The 23,570-nt window shown below is 36.9% G+C and overlaps 2 protein-coding genes across 2 annotated transcripts; one reads left to right on the forward strand and one right to left on the reverse strand.

Moving 5' to 3' along the window:
* Nucleotides 1-4,718: 4,718 nt before the first annotated feature.
* On the reverse strand, nucleotides 4,719-8,279 carry LOC144443738 (fibroleukin-like). The gene is made up of 4 exons (XM_078133281.1): nucleotides 7,646-8,279; nucleotides 7,340-7,470; nucleotides 6,097-6,358; nucleotides 4,719-5,250 (listed from the first exon to the last, which is right to left on the reverse strand). The coding sequence occupies exons 1-4, from the start codon at nucleotides 8,271-8,273 to the stop codon at nucleotides 5,009-5,011; spliced, it is 1,263 nt and encodes a 420-aa protein (XP_077989407.1). The 5' UTR covers nucleotides 8,274-8,279; the 3' UTR covers nucleotides 4,719-5,008.
* Nucleotides 8,280-12,041: 3,762 nt separating this feature from the next.
* On the forward strand, nucleotides 12,042-22,573 carry LOC144443650 (epithelial sodium channel subunit beta-like). The gene is made up of 10 exons (XM_078133191.1): nucleotides 12,042-12,481; nucleotides 15,113-15,282; nucleotides 16,232-16,338; nucleotides 17,043-17,206; nucleotides 17,984-18,076; nucleotides 18,795-18,909; nucleotides 19,396-19,477; nucleotides 20,003-20,131; nucleotides 20,981-21,056; nucleotides 21,378-22,573. The coding sequence occupies exons 1-10, from the start codon at nucleotides 12,122-12,124 to the stop codon at nucleotides 21,591-21,593; spliced, it is 1,512 nt and encodes a 503-aa protein (XP_077989317.1). The 5' UTR covers nucleotides 12,042-12,121; the 3' UTR covers nucleotides 21,594-22,573.
* Nucleotides 22,574-23,570: the final 997 nt, after the last annotated feature.

Consider the following 23,570-nt stretch of genomic DNA (forward strand, 5'->3'; position numbering starts at 1 on the left):
AATGTAAAATAACATTAAGGTAGAGTGCACATTGGGGACACATTCCATTGAAAATCAAAATTTGTAAAAAATCTCTCCAAACGTTGCCATAAGAAAGCTTGTGTCCGGTCTTTTTTTTTAAAAGGTGACATTTTTAGGGTTCATAGTTTTGTAGTTATCTAGTATTCCCCCAATACTGTCAACAAAGTATTTTGCGGCCATATTGGATTCTAAAATGGCGAAGTAATGTTGCCCTCTATTTCAAGAATGGGTACGGCGACATTTGATTTATTTTCTTGATCTTAACTAAGAATGAGTTTTCTTGAACAAGGTATCAGCAACAGTTAGTAAATTTTATTTGCAAGGTGCATACTACTTTAAGGATAATTTATATTTTTTGTACATAAAAATAACTTAAGTAGAACATGATGATTAGCAAGAGAAATTGATTGCTATTGAATTTGAAGGATATGCCAACCACTTAACTTATACTTGAGACGCCAAAGCATATACTAGTAAGGAAATTGATGTGTGTGTACAGGGAAGGTTATTCATACAAAGTCTCGGCGCACAACTCACGACAACCTGAGAATCCGCCATTTTGAACCACCTGTTAAAAGGGTCGACATAAGAACGATAATAAATCATCTCTGTATGCTCGACAACGCGGTAAATTGGACAATCACTACATTTTGCATCTGAAAGAAATGTATTTTTACAAGTAGCCGTATTACCCTATATGCTGAGTGAAACGTGTGTTTATCTATCAGCCTCTAGCTGTATGTGTATACATGGCTGGGGGGGGGGGGGGGGAGGTCACCGCCTGCCCTTTGATCGGCACTGCCAAGACAGGAAAAAAAAGTTGTATTTGGCCATAAAGGCAATGGATGTCGTCTAGGTATGGATGAGATAGTCATAAATAGGTAATAAAGCTGAAGAAAATATATGCTGAAAGCAGTTACTATGGAGATTAGGTTTATGAGTAATTTTATCATCATTTTAGTAAATTACAATATTTCGCTTCAGAGAGTGAAAATGGTACAGTTTAGCAATCAGTATTGGTCATAACGCTCACATCTAGATTCATCACTGTTACCATTGGACAGTAATCAACCATAAATATGGCAACAACATTTTTTATATTTCCGCTGTCTTTTCGTGCGCACTTGCAATTGTAGAAGGTGAGGTTGCCATGGGAACGTTGTAAGAGGAGAAGAGGGCCACCATGAACGCAGCCTTATTGATAAAAATCGCAGGGGATGTTGTCGGTACTTTTGAAGACTGTCATGTGAATTGGCGAAAGATAGGATTTCTTCATCACGCGGTATAAAGGAAGGCAAAATAAGTCCATCCCCTGTATTGAATATATGTTGTTGTACTCGGCTGCACTCTCCCCAACGACATAAATACATGTATAGGTGCGTGTGTGTGTTTGTGAAAAGCATAATGACCGCCTTACTATTTACTTTGCTTTGCATTGTCAATGTAAGAATTGCAAATTGCATTACTAATTCACTTAAGTGAATCCAAAATAGACTAAAATATAAAAGAATGCTACGACTAATTATCTTTCTTGCAAGCAGCACATATCAAATTATGACAGTGTGTCGTTTTCATGACAGAAGAACATAATAACGAAACGACATATATAGTATATAAGAATCAGCCTTTTTCATAATCAAAATTGTAATAAAAAAAAGCATATAGTCTTCTGTTAAGGTAAATACTTTGTATCAATGTCTCTGTAATTTCAACTGTTACAACTTGATAAATGAGAAGATAAAACCCCGCCATTAAAATCTCAAATTTCTGACATGTACGATGGCACAGTCTGATCGTCGTTTTTCTACAAACGTAAAGATAAACGAGAACTACTTCTCAAAAGGTTACGAGTTTTCTAGATCATGTAGGAGTTAGTGTCTGGTTGCAATTATTCATTCGTTTGGATGTTTGTATATACAATGTATTAATCTCGATTCTTCCCTCCTTGTTAGATTCCCTATAATAACAATAATCAGTGTACCATTCAAGCAGCATTTCTCATCCAGGCTACGTCTTATTAACTGTTAGAGTAATTCGGTTTTTCATTTTTTATTTTTAGCTCTGATATGTGGAGATTAGCTCAGCTTCATGCCAGCAGTAGAACCAAATTCGTATATGTCTTATATCACTTTCTCAAAGACTAAATGTACTTCAATATTTGTAAATGCAACAATACAATCCATATATTTATTCGAAGGATGTATGCAAAGATCATGTACTGTCGACTATACAATTAGTTCTTTTAATATCTCTGACAACTATGGTAAACCGTGCCATATGGTCTACATTTATTTCAAAGCCTAATGTATAGATTGACATCATGGTTTGCGTATTCAATTAGCGCCAAAAATAGACAATCATGTAGGCGAATGCTTTTTGAGATATTCAGCAAAGACATATATACTTCCACCAGTCTTCAATCAAACGGTATATGAATGTTACTCTTTGTTTTAGTTTTGACAGCAAAATATTTAATGACTGTATCTGAGTGACTCGGAGAAAGTTTATTTCAGCGGGAGCACTGAGCTAAGCAACAAAACATTGAGTTGTAACAGTTGAGTCAGAAACGTTATACCTCATCGGGTTGTAACAGTTGAGTCAGAAATGTTATACCTCATTGGATTGTAACAGTTGAGTCAGAAATGTTGTACCTCATTGGGTTGTAACAGTTGAGTCAGAAATGTTATACCTCATCGGGTTGTAACAGTTGAGTCAGAAACGTTGTACCTCATCGGGTTGTAACAGTTGAGTTAGAAACGTACCTCATTGGGTTGTAACAGTTGAGTCAGAAATGTTGTACCTCATTGGGTTGTAACAGTTGAGTTAGAAACGTACCTCATTGGGTTGTAACAGTTGAGTTAGAAACGTTGTACCTCATTGGGTTGTAACAGTTGAATCAGAAATGTTGTACCTCATTGGGTTGTAACAGTTGAGTTAGAAACGTACCTCATTGGGTTGTAACAGTTGAGTCAGAAATGTTGTACCTCATTGGGTTGTAACAGTTGAGTTAGAAATGTTGTACCTCATTGGGTTGTAACAGTTGAGTTAGAAATGTTGTATCTCATTGGGTTGTAACAGTTGAATCAGAAATGTTGTACCTCATTGGGTTGTAACAGTTGAATCAGAAATGTTGTACCTCATTGGGTTGTAACAGTCGAATCAGAAACGTACCTCATTGGGTTGTAACAGTTGAATCAGAAACGCTGTACCTCATTGGGTTGTAACAGTTGAATCAGAAACGTTGTACCTCATCGGATTGTAACAGTTGAGTCAGAAACGTTGTACCTCATTGGGTTGTAACAGTTGAATCATAAACGCTGTACCTCATCGAGTTGTCACAGTTGAGTGAGGTGAATTATGTATTATTTTACTATGGTATCATCATTAGATCTGAACAGTTTGTTTGTTATAGCCGGTCAAATGAAATTTTAATTTATTAATGTGTTGGCACAAAAGCATAAATTGTTAATTCATGAAATAAAATGTTTATCTTTCCTATGATTCAATAGTTAGTATAATTCTCTGTTCTCATTTTGCTATGACAGTTGGTTTATTATGAGAAAACGTTGTGTAGTTATGCTCTACCAACAAGTATTATTGTTCAATCCTAGAATGCATTTGTGCACTCATAGAATGTAAACAATATAATTTATCAAATGGTAGTATTTCGTGCAAGCTCCCCTGACGATCTTCCATGCATGATGATGACTCTATCCTAGAAAGTACATGTATTTGTGCAGTCATTAAATGTTTTTTTAAGTGTTTTAAAAAATCATGCAAGCTCCCTGACGATTTCCCGATCCTAGATTGTATTTCATGCAATCGTTGAACGTTAAAAATGCATTGACTGTATTTCTGGCTAGATTAAGATGTAAACAATGTATTTAGTGCAAGATTTTTTTCAACTCCTGTCAAAATGTGTAAAAGATGCAAGTGTAAAATGTGAATAATATATTTTGCGCAAAATATCTGACTTCCGCGCCATATAGACTTCACATAGCGACGGAAAACGGCGAGTTTCGGGCATCACCGTCAGAACAACGACCGACTTCAAAGTACCACAGACAAGGAACTATAAATATCTGACAATACAGATAATATATTTGTAAGAGCGGATTGAAAAGTCTGCGGCCGTTGATGGCGCCCGACAACGTCCCGTCGCGGCGTACGTACGGGCCTACAGACTGCAACTTCATTGACATACATGCATACTAAAGCATTGGAATTTGGAAACCTGATAGGTACAATGTAGACTATACAATGCTAGTTGTTGTTATAAAGCACACGATAACCTGATAGGGATACTTGATGCTTCAATACAAAATACTAGTAAAGTGAAAGCACAACGAAATATCACATTCGTGTTGAATGCACATCTAGTAATTCAGACCGATAATAAACGATGTCAATCAACAGTGAGGGCAAAATGACAAGCTAAAGCAATACACTGCTAGAGGGCGTCAGCACTCAGGTGCATAAGTCTATAAGATCTATGATGTTATAAACTGCAGCTGTGTTAGGTAGGTAGTTAACGATGGTGTAAAATACACCATTGTTAGCACTAAAATATTCTGTACACATCTCGTAACTCACTCCGTTGCCAACTTTATGCCGTTGCAACATTACTTTTATCACGATGTGAACACACTCCAGACATAGATATAAACTTGAACGCAATTTCATATAATTCGTCTTGAAAATTAAAAGTTACTCCGAATAAATGATTTAAATACAGATCAAATTCAATACAGGCAGGTATTTCAAAATATTAGCTCAAAACATGCTATACTAATTAAAACGACTATACTGTAGACCTCCATTCATATATGTCTTTCAAGTTGGGTATAGACTGTAAATATGCATCCATAATAATGTTTTTGTCTGTGTTGCTCTTTCCAAGAATAAAACACGAGGCAATAAACGTTTTTCTCAGTATGAATAATATTGAACTAGGTTTTAACATATTGAAATCATGGTTTGATATCGACTACAATACAGGTCGTATCTTCATCTCCACAGATTTCAGAAACTCGTTGCCTTCCCAATTCAGCCATATAACTGCACTCACACTCTTCAGATTAGCTAGGTATAGACCGTTAAGATTAGAGTTAAGACAACTCTTGTACCACCATGGTCCAGCCCAGTTCATTGCACAGTTACGGCTACTCTCATCATTATCCCGTTCGCGTGTTGAGAACAACATTTCATTGTGATACGTCAAAGAATCGCCTATGGAGTAGAATAACAAACAAACTTACAAACAACGGAAATTGTACGGGTTATTTTTATCCGTTCACAAACAAAATGTTCTTTAAGGTGGCAAAAACAATTGTCTGATTTATTGTTATGGTGATTATATTGATAAAAATATATGCAACATTATCACATACAAATAAGACAGGATTTCATATTAAGATATACAAGCCGTTTCAAGTTACCACTTACCGGCACCGTTTGAAACATCCATGCAGAAACCAATAAGAAACTGCATATTCTACACTAAGACTAATTTTTGCTGCATACTTGTACTTGTAGTATTGTACTTACTGAAGCATACCTAACCACCACTTGCAATTGACTGAGCTTAAACTTGGTATTAAGATATAACTTAATGATCTGATGACGTAATTTATTACGCGTCGTATAAAATGTCGACGAAATCCCTACTATGCAGTACACTGTTCCAACAATGCCAGAAGAGAATGTACAATCGTATACGTACCGAAGCCATGTATCGACATTCATATTATACTAAAATAGATTCATAGTCAATGTTTCCTGTAAGTATTTTCACTTGAGTAGAAACCTTATTTAATAGTCTGTAAGTTACGCTGTGACCGGGCGTCCTCACACATCGGTCAACCCTCTCATGGGGGAAGGTGAGGGAACGGTGCGACGCGACGTATCTGTCAGTTTAACACTTCATAAACTCAGTTTGTGAGCCTTTAAAGAATAAAGTAACAAATAATCAATTTAGACAAGATGTATATTCAATTGCTAATAGCGACGGGGCATAGGTCATTCATAGCCCCTTCCGAGCTGTGTCCGTTGGGGCATATATAAAGTCAACCTTACCTGCATTCCCTGAATAATTACCAATGTGTAGTTTGTATTTGTTGGATTCATCCTCTATATAGAAGCTGTCATACTTTGCATATGCCTTGTCACCATCGAACGACTCCATATCGATTCTGAGTTCATACCGGCTACTGGTGCTAAGTTGATGGATCTTGTCATTTCCCAACCAGAATTCACCGCTCAGATTACCAAAGCCAAGTTTGTATTCCTCCCAATAATGATAGAAATTAACGCTGCCATCTTCTCTTCTCTGTAAAACCTTGATAATAATGGCATAATAAGTGACCTAATTAATTTCAAATATTTATTGAATTTCTTTTAATGCAAGGTCTGTTCAAGATAATTATGTATTTGGTTGATTGTCGTTTGATCATGAACTTGTTAAAGAATACTAAAGTCTTAATAGTTATATATATATATATATATATATATATATATATATATATATATATATATATATATATATATATATATATATATATATATTCAATGTTTCACTCTCTAAAAGTCACTGACGCCATTGAGTACACGTTTACACTGTATGACTATTATAAAAAAACGCAACCATTTTAGCTCACGTTACAAAGCCAGCCATGTCGTTGCCATTTCAACGGGAGTGTCATACACGCCCGGGGTCAGACACGTCAACAGTACTAGTGAGCGGTTCTCTGGATCTCCACATGGACCCCAGTCTTAGGAACAAACAAACAAACAAACAAACAAACAGGCACACACACACACACTAACAAACAAACAAACAAACAAACAAAACAACTAAACAAACAACAAACAAACAACAAACAGACAAACAAACAAACAAACAAACAAACAAATGAAATATCACTTTAAACTCAGAGATAACAATACAGTAACATGTATATGCAAGAAATCAAGTCACGTGCCGTTACCGGCATCACACGGCTGTATCATGTTTTAGGTTTGTCAAAACACCACACCACTAATAAGCACGAATTTTACCCAACATCTAATGAGCTCTAACGGAAACTAACAAATATGAGCATCATATTTCATTAACCTAACTCTGTTGTTTTTTCGGTAATGTGTATAAAACAGACAAACAGACACCCCTTTCACACACATCAATGGCCATCGCCACTACAATAATTCCAGTCTCCTTATGTGAGATAGTAAAAATGTGAACTATAATATAGACAATATTCAGTGTTTGTTTTCTTCATTTTCTTCCCTTTGAAATTCGTAATTATTAGAGAATACTTACTGTCCATCCTCCTGAATCTGTATCCATGTCACAGTAAACCTCAAAACTTTGGTTACTCCATGCTGGCTTTATGCTATAAACTCCACTTTTTGACACCTTTTCTAGTATCTCCGAGCAATCCGTCTCATACTCTAGAACACATTTTGAAAAAGGAAGTTAAAAACGTCGAAAATATGATCACATATTCAAAATCACACTGTCAAACGTCATTTAAAAAATTCTATCAACAGTTGAAATCAAATAACACCGACTATCTCTACTGCATATTTTTATGCGATTCTAGTCCTATGAAACACGTGACGGTACCTGTTTCTTTCAGCTCATCCACGGAGGGTCTATGATCCAACTTTATTTTAAGTTCATCGATGGTGTGTTGTTGATTGGTTATAACATTTTCCAGACGGACTGTTACTTCGTAAAAAACTTCCAAACTACGGTAAACGTGCAATTTGAAGACTTCCATGTTTTCCTGTAAGCTGGATATTTCTATCTCCTGGCGATGCTGCTGCTCACCAATAATTTCTTCCAGACGGTCTGTTTTGTTGCGAAGACTGTCCTCAATGTTCTCTTTGTAGTCTTGTATGTTTCCCTGTAAGTCAGATACTCCCAGCTCCTGGAGATAATACTTCTCAACAATGAGACCTCTCCATTTCTCAAATTCCTGTTTTTGGATATTGATGTTGTTACTCAGCTTGTTCATGCGATCGTCCAAAAGTTCGACATTGTCCTCCACGTCTTCCAAATTCACGACTGTATCCAGAATGGTTTGGCATGCTGCGTTTTCGTTGGAGGGGAGGGTGAACACATAGGCACATACATCTGACTGGTAGCAATAATTCTGGTCATCTGTACACTCGGAGTACTCCTTGGCCAGTCTCTGTTGACCATGAGAATACACAATGATTTGCAACATGAAAACCCAAGTCGCCCACATTTTGGATGTCGGTCGTTGCAAGGTCAATGAATGTTCTGTACGTAATAAGAGGATGGCATCAAACTTAAATTTAAATATGCCGGTTAAAATTTGAATACGATAGAAAAGCTACAACATTAGCATACAATGAGAAATTGATTACGCCCAAACGGAATATGGTATATAACGTCCATGGTATGTTTATTTCAATTTTACAACTGTCAAAGTCTTGATACAACCTACGAAAAAAACACCGGTGTGTTTGTTTGAAAGAAGTGAGCATAATTAAGGAAAGACTTCTGACAAAGTCAATATTAGGTAAAATACCAATACAACAGCAGGTGCCGCTGTTGTAGGTTCAAGCAATGTTTTTATTAGCGTGTTACCAAATTAACACTAATTGAGTTGTGTGTCTTCGCATGAAACTTGTCTCATTCCAAGTGAACGCATCGGTGTATGAAGAGCAGAATGATACATTGAAGATAAGCAACTATATTCTGATCTGGTATGCCTCTTCGACGGGAGTACAATTCATCTCAATTTAATGTGACAACAAATTTGTTTTTTAAATTTTATCATATAATGGTCATGATAACAAAGTAATGACTTGGCCTAGTTTCATGATATTATCTCAGTTTTGCAGATTTCCTGTCAACAGTGCTATTCTTATACCTTTTCAAATTCACATTTCCGCAGGATTCATATGTCCCCTGTCGATGGTATTGTGGAAGTCGCATTCGACAGCTGTTTAAACACAAGAGTGTTGTGTGTAATATATTTTGAATTGCTACAAAAAAATGTCAGACCAAATAATTGATCGAATTATAATTTGTAATTTGATTCATTTCACCCTTTGTATAGTTTTATATCGAAAATAATAAATATTGAGAAAGGTTTTGAAACTTTTAATCCTTCGAAGTATTTTCTGTCAATATTATACGTCACTGGGCAATGCGATTAGGAGGCACCCTTTGCATAATCAATTCTTGTAAATGTTAAAATAGATAGATATAGAAAGTAAAACCTATTGATAAATTTTGTAGCCAAAGAAATCTTACCTTCTCTGATACCATAGATCTTGTTGGTCCCCTCCAAGACCTATGCTGAGACTTCTTTATGTATGTGTGTGTGCATTGAGTTTGATCTAATGCAAAGTGGTTACAAAAGACATGTTAAAGAACTACACATTTTAGTGTTTTCGTTCGTCGATGACATTTGAATCTTACAGTATGACTAGTCTTTGAATTTTTGAATTTGAATTTATTAGGTAAAAATTTATGCAAGTACATATTAAAATACAATGTATAGAAATCACGAAAGATATCAAACACATACAAGTATTTTTAAAATGTGGTCCTCGTAGGGATGTTCAAAACGCCGTGGCAACAATGGTATATTACATCAGACATGACAGAAAACCAATTAGAATGATAAAATACACACGTGATTAGACTCACAATTAAAAAGAGGAAGGACTAAGATGTTACAAAAAGTCTAAAATATTATGTTCTCTGACCTCTTGTTTAACCTCTAGTCAAATATAAAAACCCGGATTTCCATCACGTCTGTCTGTTTGTCTGTCTGTCTGTCTGTCTGTCTGTCTGTCTGTCTTTATGTCTGCCTGCCTGCCTGCCTGCCTGCCAGCCAGCCAGTCAGTCAGTCAGTCAGTCAGTCAGTCAGTCAGTCAGTCAGTCAGTCAGTCAGTCAGTCAGTCAGTCAGTCAGTCAGTCAGTCAGTCAGTCAGTCAGTCAGTCAGTCAGTCAGTCAGTCAGTCAGTCAGTCTGTCTGTCTGTCTGTCTGTCTGTCTGTCTGTCTGTCTGTCTGTCTGTCTGTCTGTCTGTCTGTCTGTCTGTCTGTCTGTCTGTCTGTCTGTCTCTCTGTTGTGTGTGCGCATGTGAGTTTTATAAGTCAATGCATTTCAGGTTAAATATGGGGCTTTTCTTATGCCTGTCAATGGTTTCAGGGAAATTAGAAAAAAATAAGAGACGATAAACATGATTTCTGAATTGTCAGGTTTTGATATTGTTTATTTATGTTTAGCATATATTCCTGGAGTTGTAGCGGTTCTGTGAAAAGTGTTGTAGGCTGACATCACTGCATTTGTAGCAGTTCGGAGAAACAGTTGTTGCTCGACGTAACTGAGTTGTAACAGTTTGATGAAAATAGTTGTAGTCTGGTCAATCATTGAGTTGTAACAAACAGTGAAAAGAGTTGTAGCCCCGCCAATCACTGACTCAGAGTTGTAACAGTTCGGTGAAAAGAGTTGTAGCCCCACCAATCACTGAGTTGTAACATTTCGGTGAAAAGAGTTGTAGCCCCACCAGTCACTGAACTCGCTGTATTTATTCTTGTTTAGAGGACCTGAAAACCAATTGTGACCAACCAATCGCGCGACTTCTCTCAGAGAGCCTGTTGTACGCTAGGGCAAGGCATTATCGGCCGGTAAACACTCAGAGTTTGGACTTCAACCTCTTGACGTATTTGCATATCAAGAACAGATTCCGGGAGCATACTATAATAAGCATTTTTGGATTTGCTGAAAGACTCAAGAAATTAAGTGTGAACTCATCTCAGGCCCTTTAAATAATTACTTGTTATAGTTGAGATGGCTATTCATTGTGTTCTTTACTACGATTTGATGATTAATGCCGTCGATATTTGATCAAACTGTTGTGTGGAAAGTAATCTATGTGTTTACACTCAAAACAATTGTGGTAATCCCAAGGGAAATCAAAAAGATTGCAAGCTAAGTTTCATTTATCATTTTTAATTATGTCAGCTATATGATTACCTGCGACAGTGTCCACATTTTACAAATATTATCATTATATTATATTACAAACACATCTGCATTCAATTTAATTTTAATATCTTTGGTATGATTAAATAATTGTTGACTGACGTGTGTATTTGGTCAGTCAACCTGATCCAGCAAAGTATACAGATAAATGTATCTTTTGTGTGCTATATGGGAATGAAAACAGGAAAGTGTCAGACCACAGTCTCTTAGTCGTATATCAATGAGTAGAGATTCTAGCGATCTTGGTGATCGGTTGGCTACAGGTATACATAGGTGTAAGCGATTCAGAATCTTGTCATTGGACGCCAAGCCACGACACGAAGAAGACTACATAAAAAGGCAAGTTAATGTGAATTATATGTGATATATATATATATATATATATATATATATATATATATATATATATATATATATATATATATATATATATATATATATATATTTATGTATATAGTAATGTCAAAACTCTGTATATTGATTACCAAGCCATCAACTACAGCTGCCAAGCGGTGTAATGCAGTTTTAAATTCGCTCATTTAAAAAAAAAAATACACATTTAAATTTTGCGTCGAAAATTGAGCCTCGGTTACAGACTGGGTCACTTTAACCGTCACTCAAGAAGAGTTGTTATTAGCGGCATTCAGTTCACAAGTCGTAAAAGTTATCGGAGAAATTGTTTGTTCAACTAATTTGAAAGAGAGAAGATTTGTAGCTCTTTCATTAAAATATCCGAAAGGAAATGCAAGTGACGTACGCTACTTCAAATGTCCAGTTCTGAGATTTTCTTGGTAAGGTTGTGTTTCGCAAACGCATGTGAACATACTTCTCTGACATGTGTTCATTGGACATAATTTGGTGTCCTGTGACAGGAATGTACACTGCATGCATACTATAATAACGTACCGCTTCCCTGCCTTGAACACAATTTTAAAAAGGAATTTTTTTTCACCTTTAGATCATGTCTGATATAAATATGGAAATGGCTCCTACCGTCGAAGTAGAACCAAATCTACCTAACGATGTCGGTGAACAATCGACCGATCAAAAAGAGAAGATACGTAGACAAATGAAGGCAGTTGCTGTACAGTTTGGGTCAAACACAACGGCACACGGTTTCTCTAATCTAGTGGCGGCTGATGAAAAGATTATCAAAGGAGTCTGGATTTTCATCTGTAGTCTGTGTTGGGGATTGTTTTTGTGGCAAGGCATTACGTTTATTCAGAAATACTACGAGTTTCAAGTTGACTATAGAATCGCCGAATCGTATAAGAAACTGATGTTCCCCGCTGTCACAGTGTGTAACATTAATCCTATACGACAATCTATGTTAAACGAAGTCGGTTCCGAATTGGATGAACTGGGTTTTTTTAACATAGAAAATAACACTACTCCTGAGTCTGACTTGAAGCAAGATGTTTATGTTGAGGTATGTCACAGTTGTTGCCAATATTGGTAACATTTTTTCATTATCTGAGGAGATAAAAACCGTCAGAAGTTTATTCAGATTTGCCAATACACCGTATGTAGGTATAGATGTATTGATCATTTTCGATGAATCAGTCAGAAACAAACACAAGTGTAGTCATGACCGTCAGACTAGTTTTCATCCCAAGTACGGTTATCCCATAGGCCCCAAGTAAAATATAAAACAGGAAAGCTGAACGTGACAACATTGAAATGGCGTAAGGCCTTAAGTAGAATACGGTTAGTTGTTGGACAAAAACTTCTACAAAAAAATGGCAAAAAGTCAACTTAATTTCCAAAAGTAAAAACAAAAAGCTTAATATCATATACCAAAATCAATCACACGATAAAAGACTAATGCGTTGACATATAAGCACAGCATAATGTATATGTAAGACTGTAATAAAGAAGAATACATAAATACCCCCCCCCCCACACACATATATGTGTGTGTGTGTGTGTGGGTATTTATGTATATTTCTAAATAATGTATATCCTTTAATTTCCCTACTGAATCATTTATGTAAGCAGAACTGGAAACTCATTTTTTCATAAGGCAAGCCATCGGGATTGTCTTTTAATAAAAGAAAACAATGTAGAGTAGGTCTTTGGATATATAGGCACAGAACTAGAGGTACTGTGTTCGAGACCCACCAAGGTAAGGTCGATTTTTACGCACACTTTTCAGAATGACAGGTGCGGTAGCAAATGTTGATTGCATTGTAACAGTGACAAGGTGGGGAGAGTGCCATAGAAATGATTAACAAGCTGCGGACAGTTTCTTTCATGGGTTTAAAGTGTTAGCTGACAGCTCCTTTCACGGAGAAGAGTCGGAGAGGGAGTATAACTTATAAATATACTATTGAAAGTGTCAAGGAAAGCCGTGTTATGCCAATAACTGTGGTAACAATGGCAGATGACGACTGTTAAAGGGATGCAAGCTGACTTATAAAATGTCATGGCAATTCCTAGTGTGCAGGTAACTGTTCTAACAGTTCTCTAATACCACCAGAAGACACTTGTTATGTCATAGAGGACATACATCAATGTAACATAATACTAGAATAATTCATATCAAGATTTTATGGTCAAATATTTTTCAGCCTGAGTAAAAAAGCCTTTCAACTCAGCTTGTGTCACTTTAATGACATATATGGTATGCACCAACACTAAATTAAATATCATGCTTGGATGATTTAATCGAAGAAAAGTAAAACCGCCTATCAATTTAACTAGTTATAATGATAATTAAATTTTATAATGATTAACAAATTTCCCCTATTTATCACATTGCATGGCATTTACGTTTTCAAAATGTGTATTTCACACCGTTATGGTAGAGATATTCTCAATTGTCCAGTCACGTGACTGGACATAACCCGATAATAGGTATGATGGATTGGGCCTATTAAGGCAGCTAAGCAAAGCCTGAGCGAAACGTCTTGGCCAGAAACACTTGGACCTGGAATCTAGCCTTATCCACAAGAAATACAACACACCCTTTCAACAAACAAGAAACATGATCACACCAATGCAAAGTATCTCGATGTACAATCTGTAAACACATGATAACGACGACAGAACGCACACGCCCAAACAACACAAAATACACAATCATCGGACACATAAACTGCATAATATATGGTACTAGTATACATTGTGCGAAATATGGAAAGATAATATATGTTGGAGAAACGGGGGATACCATCTTCACCCGAATTTCAGAACCATATATATCACTAATTAGGCACAAAAACAAAACAGATCCAATACCAAACCATTTCAACTCAGCCAACCACTCCCTTGCAGACTTCAAATAGTAGGACTTGAAAAAGATGTGGAAGAACAAACCGTATTAAATCATTTTATTTATATATCTGACCATCCAATCAATGTCAAGAAAGCATTACCATACATTTTAGCCGTAATCCCGAAAACATATGCTCAAAACCGCAGTATTACAAAAGACAGAAAGATAAGAAGACTCAAACCATATCATATACATTACGTGACACGCAAAGTTTGAAATATGTACAATTTTTCATCCCATTAAGATAACTAGGCAATGCCCATAAGCTCGCGCAGGGTAGATTCATTTGTGACCGGGTGCCTCACGATGATATTCATGATATTAGGTAGATAGCACCCTCCGCGTATAGAATTCGCATAGTATATTGCGCCGCAATGCATCCTTGGGTAAAACCACCACAAAAACACCGCATATCGAGTAATAGGACGCACATGCATGCGTACTAGTCATTGAGCCGCCACGAGGCCGCTTTGCGAGCTAATGATTACAATATGCGATCATGTTTGTTTTTGATAACGTCATATGCGTCTTTCTATCAAGCCGAACTCAGTTAATTAATTGACATTTTCAACCTTTTGTTCACACTATTTGATCAATTGCAATTTAATTAGTTTTAACAACATTGTTGCACTTATTCTGATATCAAACAACTGGCTCTCACGATATCTTGTTCACAGACAGCCAGCCAGTCAGTCAGACAGACAGACAGACAGACAGACAGACAGACAGACAGACAGACAGACATACAGACTCATATTGCAATTATGTTATTCTATATTCCAGGAAAGCGTTGCTCATCAGCCTTTACGTGATTATGACCCCGAATTCAAGCAGAGGGCAAGACTGAAGAGAACAATGAACAGACTGACCTCTGAGGTCAGGGTTCGACTTGGTCATCAGAAGACAGATTTTATTCAAGAATGTACATTTGACGGGCGTATGTGCTCGGAAAGGTGCGCAACATTCATTTTTCAACTTTCTCGAGAAAAGTTTGCATCTTTTATGTGTATATTTTTTCAAGAGAAAATGTTACAACTTATACAAGGAATTTCCTATTCTATTGATTAATACGATTCCACGAATGTCATTTGCCTAGTGCACAACTCTAGCACTCCATTTAAGGGAGACTTCTGTAATTGCAAACTTATGGGTAATCAAGTCCAATCTGTTGCATAAAATGTGACCTTCCGATTCCATAATCCGATTTTCTTTCTCCAAAAACTTGACCCCGTTCAAATTATTTTACAAAAATGGGGTATTATACTGTAAGACGTTAAAAGGGATACGAGTTCCAGAATCACTGGTAAGACTGATCCCACCGCTGCCACCACATTGATAGTTTCAAAAAGCATTGGTTGTTTCCCAACCATTACAACCACAGAGAATTTGTGGTAAGGCACTGCGTTAATTAATACATATGTTTGAAGCTCAGTTGAAAGCCAAAACTCCAAAAATCTAGATGGGATCCATCCTGACATTGTCGGGACCGAGGTCAACATCTCAATTCTACCACACTATATCCTCAACATCTTACCACACTGTCCCCCTCCCCCTTGTGAGATCCACTCCTTTTCTCACACCATGTACACAATTAACAACTGATCGATCACTGCATTGTTGTCAGCTGCGACTTGACTGATTTGCTATGCCGGGCACGATATTGGCAGTGGTGGAATGTGACAACCCTGGCATGTGGCAGCGGCGGGGTGCCGAAACAACAAAGTAATGCAGTTAGATACTGTAATGCAACGAGTCAATTTTAAGTAAAATGTGACCTTCTCCTTTCCGTTTTCTAAAATAAACATCTTCCGAACCGATTTGTAAAAAGTGACCCCCACCGTTCCCCGCCCATCCTCCTCTTTGTAATGACTGAAGGCTCCCTAAGTTTCTCTCCTTTCTTAGTGATTTCGTTCACGTCCTGAATGGAAAATATGGGAACTGTTTTTCATTCAACACCGGACACAATAACACGAATATGATGCGTGCTACAAGTCCAGGAGCATCACATGGTACGTATAAAATCAAACGTCTGCTGCCATAAGAAATATTTGCGTGACAGTACTGGGTATGCGCTCTTGTCTCAACCATACGGAAGCGTAACGTAACATCATCACAGCACGAGATCAAAATACAAGCATAGACAACCTTTCCACTGTCAATGATACAACTTTGAGTCATAGACCTAGCCTAAACAATGATAAATTTTAGACAACTCAGGAGAAAAGTGAACAGATTAAGAGTGTTGAGTTTTCATGGCTTATCTCGTAGTGGCCACATTTTCGCAAATTGTAAGTTTATTGCCAATAGCATACTGTAGGATTTGGTATTGGGAAATCACTGTGTGTTGGCATGATTATGTTAGCGTTAGAAAAGAGAATTTTCTTAGCTTGTAATCGCCTATTTTCCAAAATAAAGACCATAAGAGCGTAGTTCGTCCATTTCACTTCTTAATGGTCTCTTTATTGACTACGTATTAATCCGTAAAAATGTATCATTTAACAAGTTGAAGTACACAATGTTAATCAAATAGGACGAAATTAAAGGAAAGTATTTTATGTTATTCGTAATTTACAATTTATTTTCTTCGTAAACTTGTACAGCATTTACGCTTGTCCACTGTCTTATCCAAAAGTTAAGCTTACTGGTTGACCTGGCAACTTGTGTACATATAGGTTTACTGTGTTTTATGACTATTTTACGTAAACGTCCATAGGGCTGCAGCTTACATTATTCATTGAAGAGAATGAGTATCTGCTCGGTGTAACAGAAAGTACAGGAGCTGTAGTCTTCGCACATCCACATTCCGTCGTGCCTTTCCCTGAAGAACAAGGGATAGAAGTTCCGCCTGGATTCATGTCAGCACTAGGGGTGCAAATGGTATGTAATGAATATACATGATAACAACACTTCAAATGACTTTGGCTCATATGATTTAATAGACTTGCTTAAAATTGACAGACATTTTTTTTCATTCTTTATTTGAAAAAAAAATTCTATGTGCTCGTATATGAAATGATTAAATCTAAATGAAAAATTGTGCATGAAACAGTCAGGTGAAAGCGAAAGCCCATCCTTGGGGAACTACTAGTAGGCCTAACTGGGTGAAAAACCAAACAAAAACCCCGAAAAACAACATTTTCCTTACATGAATTACAAACTCAAACATTTGGAGACTTATGAGACTAAAACATATCTCTAAGAGGACTGATGCACCGTGTGCGTGACTAACGAGGACCAGGTGAAATCCTAAATTCAATGGTATGAGTATTATAACAGAGGCACTATATAGTTTTATTATTCAATATTGAGTTTATACTTTATACGTGGGCTACGAACAACCGTCAGAGACATTGTCCCCCGGTTGTACTGATGTAGGTGCTAGTTTGGTGAGATGTAAAACTATAATGGTGTACTTGTATACCTAAATTGCTGACGGCGCTACACTTAAAATACTGAGATATCACACCGATTAAAAATATTACAAAAATGATTGTACAGGGTAAGGGTAAATTGTACAGTGTCAAGATCTGATGTAAATATGTCATATCCGCTCTAGAGCTCCGAAAAGGGTAAAACATTCACATGTTTGCAAGCCAGGCACCACACGGTAAATAAATATGATAAAGAAAGAAGGATAATGTGCTGTTTTTACAGAAACAAATGAACCGACTGGGTGGTATGTATGGTGAATGCACCAATGGAGACGATATTGATATATGGTATGATGGCTATGGATACTCTGCGGAGGTACGTACACTGTATTGTGTACATGCTATTTATACAAGTATAAGCATCCGTGACAAATGTCCACTTCCTTGACTCAGTGTACTTGCTGTTATACAAATATATGCAGGGATGTAGATAAAGGCTAGCAGATACTCCGCCATTTCTTGTTGGTTACTTTTTTAAGAATTTGTGTTTAAAGAATTTTTGTTTCAATCAACCACAATCCATGTATATACATTGTTGGGCCGAGCCACGGGTCTCTCTAGTAGGTATTACAGCCTATTTTATTATCAATTAATCTATCAATCCATCCTTCCATCCATCTAGCAATCTATCAATCAATTTATCTATCTATCTATCTATCTGTCTGTCTGTCTGTCTGTCTGTCTGTCTGTCTGTCTGTCTGTCTGTCTGTCTGTCTGTCTGTCTGTCTGTCTGTCTGTCTGTCTGTCTGTCAGTCAGTCAGTCAGTCAGTCAGTCAGTCAGTCAGTCAGTCAGTCAGTCAGTCAGTCAGTCAGTCAGTCAGTCAGTCAGTCTGTCTGTCTGTCTGTCTGTCTGTCTGTCTGTCTGTCTGTCTGTCTGTCTGTCTGTCTGTCTGTCTGTCCGTCCGTCCGTCCGTCCGTCCGTCCGTCCGTCCGTCCGTCCGTCCACCCACAAGTTTGTACATTGCAGTATAGGTGAGACTCGTGTTTCTCCAAAATACACTGTGCAATGAATGTATACTCCTTGTTCCATGCAGGCATGTGTGAATACGTGTTACCAGCGAAGTTTGATCGGGGAGTGTGACTGTTTTGATGCAACCAAACCAAACAAGTATGAATCTCTGCCAGTCTGCGATAACTCTACGAACGGACGTAAGTTTACTATTTTATAAATATTTTAATTCATTTCAGGACCTATTGTTGTTACTATATCGCAAACTTATATTGGTTAATTTACCGTGCGAGATACGTTATTAATGAACCTTTTTTTCCAGAGTGTTCTTTTACGCTCACAGAAAGATAAAGACCGTAAGTCTATGTCCTGGATTGATGGTCGTCTTGGATTTATGCCAGACAATGACATATTCCTATAGTAATTCGTGTAAAGTAGAATGAAATAACATAAGTAGTTGAGTACATACTTGGGAAGACATGCGAAAGTTATCGTGATAGACTATTATTAACTACTTTTTAGGTTCGTCAACCTTGCTAGTGACAATCAACTTACCAAGGAAGAAACCCTATTCACTAGAGAATTTGAAGTATTCGTTGTATTTACAAGATTTGGGTTCAACATAGTGATGTGTAGCAACAAATGTTGTTAATAATTGTACCTTAATTTTTTTAACTCTATTCTAGTGGAATGTCAAGCCGCCTTTAAAAAGAAGTTTATCGAAACCAACATAGTCGGCTGTGAGCCTCGGTGTCCACAACCATGCCTGTAAGTACTTAACCTTCGATTCCATGTCACTTTGATCCTACAACATGCTTTCATTTAGAGTCAACTTTTAGTTACACATATGTTAACCACTATTGTGATGATGGCGATGGTAGTGGCGGAAGGATGGTGTGCAATTTGGGACCATGTGTGATTCTTCACTGTTACACAGAATATGCCGTATTTTAAATTTCACGCGTGGTTGAAAGGAACACTCTTATTTCCAATGATGTGTCTGTCTGTCTGTCTGTCTGTCTGTCTGTCTGTCTGTCTGTCTGTCTGTCTGTCTGTCTGTCTGTCTGTCTGTCTGCCTGTCTGTCTGTCTAAAGCATCTATCTAGCCACAAATACACCCATCCACCCACGCACATGCTTAGAGTATCGTCACACTGTTGACGGTGGACATACACAAGAAGACATTGCAATGCTTTTTTAAACGAATTGTATGGGAAAACATCCACCGGATCGTAATGGTTAAGTGCGAATGGTTGCAAAGATTTCTAATACAAAATTTCTTGCTTTATTTCAGAGACGAGACATATTCGACAATGTTATCCATGTCGAAATGGCCATCTGACACATACTACGATGAAGTACTCACCAGACTCAGCAGACGTAGTTTCAAAATCGACGAAAAGGATTCAGCAGAGGCTACAAGGTAAAAACGTACATAGCTATAGGTCTTCGGATTACCCCAACGTTTTTTCCTCGGCCCCATGAGTTTCGATGAAGTGTAGAACTTTGTTGTCTTATTCAAATAAATTAGCATGAGTGAATATCACCATTATTTGTATTCCGAAGCATGACTCTTGGTATTGACAGAACTTTCAATTACCTTCCTATTACATGTAAACTTACGATTGTCAGTAAATGCATTCAATAACATTTTGGATTAAATGGACAAACAAAACAAAATGGGATGAAACGCCGAGAAATTAATTAATTAATTTGCATTTTTATTAAATTGTAAGAATAAAATGTGGATGGAATACGACGAATTTAAATAATCTGCCTAAAAATAATTGTTTGGTTCCGGTTACCCGATCCCACCTAGCTTTTCACTTACCGACCCTAAACTTTTCTTACGTATTCGAGAAAAAAAAAATAAAATCGCAAACATTGTGAAGCCTCGCGAGAAATAGTGGATGCGGAAACTGACATCAACTTAAAAAGACAAAATAAAACTTTTCTTCCAATCTGTAATGTCTGTACATCTGATGGGAAGAAATAAACAACACAGAGACCATTTGGAAAACGATGGAAAACCTGAATTAGACACTCACACAGAAAAAAAAATATAATAAAATAAAATAAAAAATCTACCTACCCACCAATTCTAAAATTGAGCGTAATCGAAACCACATAATTTTTTATTAGGCCTTAGGAGAAGTGATATGATGAGCATTATAGTGTAGGTATATATATATATGCATTAGATACCAAGCCCTCGTGTTGATTTATTGATCACAGTTCATTATCAATTAACTTATCTACTTATCATCTGCAGGAGAAACCTAATTCGACTGAAAGTCTACTATACGGACTTCAACTTTGAAAGCATCACGGAAAGACCAGCTTTGGATGTAAGTACAAAGTGTTATGATCTTGTTTCACTGTCAGGATAATACTCGCAAAATATATGATCGTACATTTTTGAAGTGACACAACATCCGCAAAGTGAACCACGGTGAATCACGGACCGATAACTTTTACAAGTCATAACAGAAACCTTAATATTTTATAACGTATTTTTTCATGGTCGAACGATTCGAAAATGGTCGTAAAAATGACAAACGAGATTTATCTATTCAATTCAACGAAACTCGTGCTGAGAAAAATTGTCAATTTATAGATATTGATAATGATTTATTTTGTTCTTACAATGTATTTTGTTTTGTTTTAAGGGCGTGGCTCTACTGAGTAACCTTGGAGGTCTAATGGGACTTTACATCGGTGCTTCAGTAATATCTTTGTTTGAGTTTATTGAATTCTTAGTCGCAATTTCACGGTTAATGCTCAAAAAAGGGAAGGATGTGTCATTAGAAAAAGGGACTGAGCTTATAAAAAAATGTAACATCGACGCCTTAGCAAATGATGTCATTTTCACAAGGCGCCGTTAGAATAAAAAATACACGCCAAGCCTTGCCGTGTTATTACCGACAGTGATGCTGTTGCCCTCATGAATTCGAAGTTGCGAGATGTTAGACTTCGAGATTATTAGTAGATCAGCCTCGGTTTCACACATACTGTAAAACACAGTTGGAGATTATATTGCTTCAGTCGAATTTTATGGAAATTAACGTTTATGTGAATTTCGTCTCAATGTTGAAAAGATATGATTTTGAAATATCCAAGTATAGCACTTTTGGTGTACGTATTTCATTTCCGCCAGTTCAGTTTTAACAAAAAAACACAATGGTAGATCGTAAAAATGAAAAGAGAAATAGCGGTCCGTGAACAGACCAATGTACATTAATATTCAAGCACATATTGTTCGAATAGTTTGTACATGCGTTACCGAACTTCACTTACAATAATTTTCAAGAAACTGTATAAGACATGCACACACGAGTGTTGTGTTGTGTTGTGTTGTGTTGTGTTGTGTTGTGTTGTGTTGTGTTGTGTTGTGTTGTGTTGTGTTGTGTTGTCTTAGATTTATTAGTCGTCGATTTTTGTGGTCTGACAAATCACCGAGAGTTAAGTTTTGATTGTTAACAGCCGTGCATAGCAAATCGTAATCACCTGTACATAATGTAAATGTGGAAAGATTGTGTTTATCAATTAGTTTGTTACATCTTGATCTGTCAATTGGTACGATGTATAATTGTAATCTCTGATATTATCGTTCACGACCAGACATATTGATAAGCTTAGCTTGGTATATCAAATAAATTACAACACACTATCCTTGTACTGTGCAGATAAATTATGTGAGATAGTCTTTTCAACACTGTAAAGAAGATGAAGTTTTTTCCTGTCCTGAAAACACACACCCAAGAAAACATTTGAACTATTCTAGTTACTGACGTGTATATGATCATTGACAGCTCTTAATAGAACTTGAACAGATATAAAAAAAGAATGAGTTTATTGAGTGAAAGTATGCATATATGACTAATATGGATGAAGTGGGGGTGGGGGGGGGGTCTTACAAAGGTACGTATACCCTCCGGTATAATGACGCATGGTCATGCAATGCTATAGTTTCAGCTACGTCGGAGGCATCATCATGTCGGAGCAAATTATGCTGGCAATGTACAGGTTTACTTCACAAATCAAAATGTATTTACATAAATGATACAAATACCAATGGTGTTCGACAACATGTGATGTGACAAAGAATATTTGTAAGATGGCTAGTGTTATGAAGCTTGATATTTAAATACATGTGTCTGTCGTATACTGTATAATAGTGATAGTTTGGGTTATTTGAATTTGAAATACCCAGTATATGTGTGACAGGTTTTGGAGCAGTGTGTTTTGTAAGGGGTGGGGGTAGGGGGTAGGGGTAGGGTAGGGTAGGGTGGGAGGAATGGGTTAAGGTCTGAGCTGTCATCCTACATAAAACGGATAGTGATTATTTAAATACTGAAGACAGCAGCTGTTGTCATCATACAAAATAGTACTCTTGTCTTGGAATGGTATGAATATTACGTTCTGTTGAATGTTGTCTTCTCCATGTACATGACGATCAGAGAATGAGATATTGGTTCGCAACTAGTAGTACAGCAAGCACATCAGAACATTCAGAAAAGAACCAACAGGGTCAAAACTATGTAAAAACGAACGATGCGCCATCTGACCCTACATTGAGAAGACAGGCACATTTCAGGGGCCAAACTCACACCACTACAAAATAATACATCACATCAACTGTAAATCATCAAACCTAGTGTACGCTATACATTGTTCATTTTGCTAAAAGTCTATGTACCAGGATTGAAACATACCCTCACATATCAAGTATGCAAATAAACTTATGACAACACTTCTTGCTTAGAAATATGGATCTAATGTATTTTATTTGTATGAGATGAGAAAGTTACTACATTACAGGGAAGAATGTTGATCGATAAGTTACTCTAAAATGTATATTA

This window comes from Glandiceps talaboti, chromosome 12, assembly GCF_964340395.1.
Source record: "Glandiceps talaboti chromosome 12, keGlaTala1.1, whole genome shotgun sequence".
Lineage (NCBI taxonomy): Eukaryota > Metazoa > Hemichordata > Enteropneusta > Spengelidae > Glandiceps > Glandiceps talaboti.